Consider the following 5,246-nt stretch of genomic DNA (forward strand, 5'->3'; position numbering starts at 1 on the left):
GATCATGTCCTCGAAGTGAGACAGGCCCAGCTTGCCGTCGCTGTCCAGGTCGGCCTCCTCGATGACCTTGTCGCACTCCAGCACCACCTCGTCCTCCTCCAGCTCCGACTTGGTCAGCCGGGCCAGCGTCATCTCCAGGTCCTCCTTGCAGATGAAGTTGTCCGTGTTGAAGTCGTAGATCTTGAAGGCGTAGTTGGCCTTGAGGTCGCGCGGCGCCGACTCGCAGAGCACGGAGAACATGTCCCCGAAGTCGTCGAAGGTGAGGTTGCCCTCGCCGTCCTCTGAGAAGACCTCCACGACCCGCTCCTTGAAGGGGTTCTCCCGAGCTCGGGCATCTGGATGATCAGGCTCATGGGCACGTGGACGATGGGGCTCTTCCGGTAGTCCAGGGGGACCAGGTTGGGGGCCAGCTCGTAGAACCGTGCGTGCAGCCTGTGGGGGTCGGGTGGGGGCCGGAGAGGAGGCGCTGCAGGGGGGTGACCCAGTCAGCGACAGAAACTCAAAAGCTTTAAAAGTCTATCCTTCCAACCCAGCTGGTGTGGCTCGGTGGTTGGCCTTTGGACCGAAGGGTCCCGGGTTCGATTGCGGTCAAGGACACGTCCCTCGGTTGTAGGCTCCTCCCCGGCCCCGGGCCTGGTCGGGGATCATGCAGGAGGCAGCCCATCGATGTTTCTCTCTCACTGGTAAATTTCTTGAGTGCAAGCACTGAGCTAGGCATGTCATATACATCACACCACTGCCCCTCACAACAGCCTTTTGATGGGTCTTCCCAGACATTTTATAGACAGGGAGACCATGACTGAAGGAGCTAAGTGATTCCTTACCCAGCACACACCTAGACAGTGGCAGAGCCGGGATATATACTCTGGTTGGAATTCAGATGCTCTCAGGCAGCCAGAGTTTGGGCACTGGCCCTTGATGCCTGTATCTCCAGTTACCAGGCAGCATTTGAAGTTTGAAGGAAAGGGAACAAGCCATCCTTCCTTAACTCCACCCCCTTCTCCTCACGGCCCCCACTAATGGCTTCCCAACATATCTAAGCATCTACTTGGCTAACTGTATATAGTATTACACTGTCACTTTATTTTACTTTCTGCTGTCAACCCAAAGGTTACATCCCCCAGACCTTGCAAATAGCTATGGCTGTGGCTAGGATGCAGGTAATCTTTACCTTGATTAGAACCAGGACTGCTGATAAAAAAGATAGTTACAGTTTAGGGAGGACAGAATTGGGGTGGTGCCCGCATTAGAATACTTAACCCTTTAGTACTTCCTGGGAAGTTGCCAAAATCCGGATGTCTTTAACATAAGCAGAGGCCAGAGAGTTTACATTAAGCGTCCCAAGGTCGTACATCAGGTGCATGGAAAGTGAGGATTGGAATTCGCTCTGGATTCCAGGCCTGGACAGGACACTCAGGTCAGGCCTGGGTTGTGGTGGGTCTTGAAAGGCAGGCTGAGGCCCAAATATTTTAAGCAATAAAAAAAAGAAATAAACCTACGTTTCTATGAAAAAAAAAAAAAATGAAGACAGGGGAGGGTTCTGAGCAGAGTCGCAGTAAAATCTGAGCTACACGAGTTACTCACTGGAGAACTGGCCGAGCAATGGAACGAGGCAGGAGCGAGGGCAGAGGGACGAGAGGCTGTGGGGAGACCATGTAGGCTAGGAGGCTGTTGCCTTTATAGTAGTTATGCTTAGAAGAAGTTTCCTCTCAGCACATTAAGCTTGAGATGACAGAAAAGTGGGACTGGACAGAAGACAGCTGGTGGTGAGAGGTAGAGGAGTGTAATTAGAGGTAGAGAGCTGGGAGTTACTATAGAAAGGCTGCAGACATAGCTCTGAAAATAAACGAGGTCACTACGGGCAGGGGAGGGACAAGGAGGACAGAGGGCTGAGGATGACATGTGCAGATTTGGCATTTGCAGAGGGGAAAGGTGGGGAATTTGGGAGAAGACAGGAGGAACAGGCAGAGAAATGCAGCTCAGAGCGAGAACTTGCAACAAATAGGCTGATAAAGCAGCAGCAGATGCCAAAATTCCTCTTAGGGATGGAAGTGTGTTGAGAAAAACTTTGATAAGCTGCCCTGCACTGGGGGTGAGGAATTTGAGACGGAGGTTCTGGAACAGGGCTGGGAGAGGCAAGAGGGGGTGGCTGAGTAACTCCTGGGCTGAAGGGCTTGTACCATATGGGGCCTTTAAAAGGCCTGCATGGCAATCGTGAATGCTCGGCTGTCTCCCCAAACCTTCCTTAAAGTCTCTAACAGGCACAAAAGCCTGTGTGAGTGTTGGGGGAAACCAAGGAACAGGGTGGACTCATCTTTCAGCTATAGACAGGGACTGAACATGTGAAATGGTGAGGTGATGAGTGGAAGACGTTTCGTAGAAACAGAGTCTCAGAACCAACAGCCTGCAGCCTGAAATCACGAACACACCAGTAATCAGGAAAGCTTGGGGAGGATACTGGACTTCCAAAGGGCATGAATGGGGCTGTGGCCAATGCCATTTAAATCATAAGAGACACCCAGACTCCAGCTGACATCTACGGTAAAATCTGATGATGGAAGACCTGCTATTCAATCCTTATTCTTTCCGAATGAGCTTAATATGTGGGTGGATTTTATAAGAGTGAACCCGAGGGGGGGAGCCCTCAATAAATGGGTTTGAAGATTTATGAGGCTGGAGGGAGTACACGGATCCTAACGCAGCATTACACAGATTCAGTTCACATGAGCCGCCCAAGGGCAGGCTGCCCAGCTGCGAGTCATTCATTTAAATTTTTCTGGTCCCTTTGTTTGTGAGTAATTGTTTCCTAGAAAACTTTTCCCAACCCCACAATGTTCCTCCTGAACTAGAAGGTTGGAACCTACCAGAGAGGCTGCTGCAAAGCCAGGGGTGGGAGGCTTCTGAGACCTGCTCTTGCTGTCTCTCCTCCAGCCGGGGAGGGGTGGTGAGGCTGGGGAGGGCACAGGGAGCTGGGGCCTAGGCAGACCCTGAGCCTGCATTAGAATAGAAGCCAAGGGACCTGGCTAAGGGCCCCCCTCCACCGCCCCCCGCCAGGTCTCTTCACTTTCCACCACAGACAGGATGAGACCTTTCCTCTTATTAGTTTAGAGGCCTGATGCACGAAATTCATGCAAGGGGCTCTGGCCCTCACAACCCCGGCTTCTTCTAGAAGGTTGTCCGGACGGTCGTTCTGCTGTTCGGTCTAAGTAGCACATTAGCTCTTTACTTTACTATATAGGATGTGAGTCACAGACCAAGCTGTGTGTAGGCGTGTGTCCACATGCGTCTCTGAGCAACTCAGGAAGTTTTGGCCGACACTGGGAGAAGCATATGATAGGCAAATAAAATTTGTGAAAGCACTAGTTTGAACCCTGTCAAAAAGTTGATGATGTTGCAAATGCAATTCAGTAAAACAAAATGATGGCTTTCTTCCAGTTATTTCATAATAGAAGTTCTACAAAACTCTCCCAGCATGTCCAAGGAAATTAGAAGCAAACAAATTTTAAAAACTAGGTGAAGAAAACTACTAGCTTTTTCAATTTTCTGGTTTTCTACATAATCACTGGATAGGCTAACAGATTATGTGGAATTTATGTGTTACTTGGCCTCCATGGATCCGGTATATCTTTTTATTTTTAAATATATTTTATTGATTTTTTACAGAGAGGAAGGGAGAGGGATAGAGAGTTAGAAACATCGATGAGAGAGAAACGTCGATCAGCTGCCTCCTGCACACTCCCCACTGGGGATGTGCCCGCAACCAAGGTACATGCCCTTGACTGGAATGGAACCTGGGACCCTTCAGTCCACAGGCCGATGCTCTATCCACTGAACCAAACCGGTAAGGGCCTGGTATATCTTTTTTAAAAAATTAAATCTTTATTGTTGAAAATATTACATATGTCCCCTTCCTCCCCCAATTAGCCTCTTCTAGCCCATCCCTGGCCCCCGCCCCAGGCCTTCACCACACTATTGTCTGTGTCCATGGGTTATGCATATACTCATACAAGTTCTTTGGTTGATCTCCAGCCACCCACCTCCACCTTTCCTCTGAGAATCCACAGGGATCCTGTATTTCTTACCTACAATTGCTAGTAAATATTAAAGAGTCAGGGAGAGATGCTGCCCAGTGGTTGAAGAGGTTAGTGTGGGTAGTGTGGCAGATTGTACTTTCCACAGATGACCGCAACAATATTTTCTTTTCCACATGTTCTTCTTACAATGTAGCATTGGCCCTCCTCCTATTAAAAGGTGAGGTCTGTGTCCCCTCTCCTGCAGCCCTGAACTGTGTAAGCTTTATGATTGCTTCAACAAATAGAGTATGATGTACGTGACTTTCAAGGCCAGGTCAAAAGGTGATGCAGCATCCTCTCTGTCTGTAGGAATAGTTGCTTTAAAACTGTAAATTATCATGTAAAAATCTCTGACTCTGGAAACCACCCTGCTGTCAGAAAGCCGATGTCCAGCTGAGGATCCAGCCGACAGCCAGGAACAAGTGCCAGACGTAGGAGTAAAGATGCCTGCAGATTATTTGAGCTCCCAGCCATTGAGTCTTCCTGACTGAGGTTCCCAGACATTGTGCAGCAGAGATGATAAGCTGTCTTTGTGGTGTCCTAAGTTCCTTACCCAAAGATGCTGAGAGTATAATGAAGGAGTTTTACCTTACTAAGTTTTGGGATGGTTTGTTACTAGTACATGGTAATTGTCATTGGAACAGATAGGAGCCCTATTCAGTCCCTGAGTCCTCCTGAGATACTTCGTTGGAGAGTTAGAGCTCCTTGGAACACTATTTGAAAACCTCCGGACTAGCCAATATTCCAGGGCTAGAAAGTCTATGTTTCCAATAAACCTGGAATGTAACAGTTCATCAAAAAAGAGAAGTACCTTACCTAGTGTTATGAATTGAATTGTGTCCCGCCACAAAGATGTTGAAGTACTAACCCCCAATATCTGTGAATGTACCCTTATTTTGAAACTGGAGGCCTGGTGCACAAAATTTTTGCACTCCACGGGGGGAATGGGGGAGGTGTCCCATCAGCCTGGATTGTGAGAGGGCACAGGCCAGGCTGAGGGGACTCCCATTGGTGAATTATCAGGGCCGGGGAAGGATATGGGAGGTTGGCCAGCCAAGGAGGGACCGCAGGAGGGCTCCAGGACATGTCTGGCCTGTCTTGCTCAGTCCCAATCAGCTGGACCCCAGCAGCAAGCTAACCTTCTAGTCAGAGCATCTGCCCCCTGGTGGTCAG

General features: G+C 49.3%; 1 protein-coding gene across 1 annotated transcript in view; it reads right to left on the reverse strand.

Annotated features, from left to right (window-relative positions):
• Positions 1 to 5,246, reverse strand: part of LOC102764194 (calcium and integrin-binding family member 2-like) — a gene marked incomplete at its 3' end in the record, with an annotated part of 9,332 nt that continues 4,086 nt past the window's right edge. Inside the window, 2 exon segments of the mRNA XM_015569716.1 lie at positions 1 to 326; positions 329 to 438. Of these exon segments, the coding sequence (XP_015425202.1) occupies positions 1 to 326; positions 329 to 438 (436 nt within the window).

This window comes from Myotis davidii, unplaced genomic scaffold (assembly GCF_000327345.1).
Source record: "Myotis davidii unplaced genomic scaffold, ASM32734v1 scaffold1146, whole genome shotgun sequence".
Classification (NCBI taxonomy): domain Eukaryota; kingdom Metazoa; phylum Chordata; class Mammalia; order Chiroptera; family Vespertilionidae; genus Myotis; species Myotis davidii.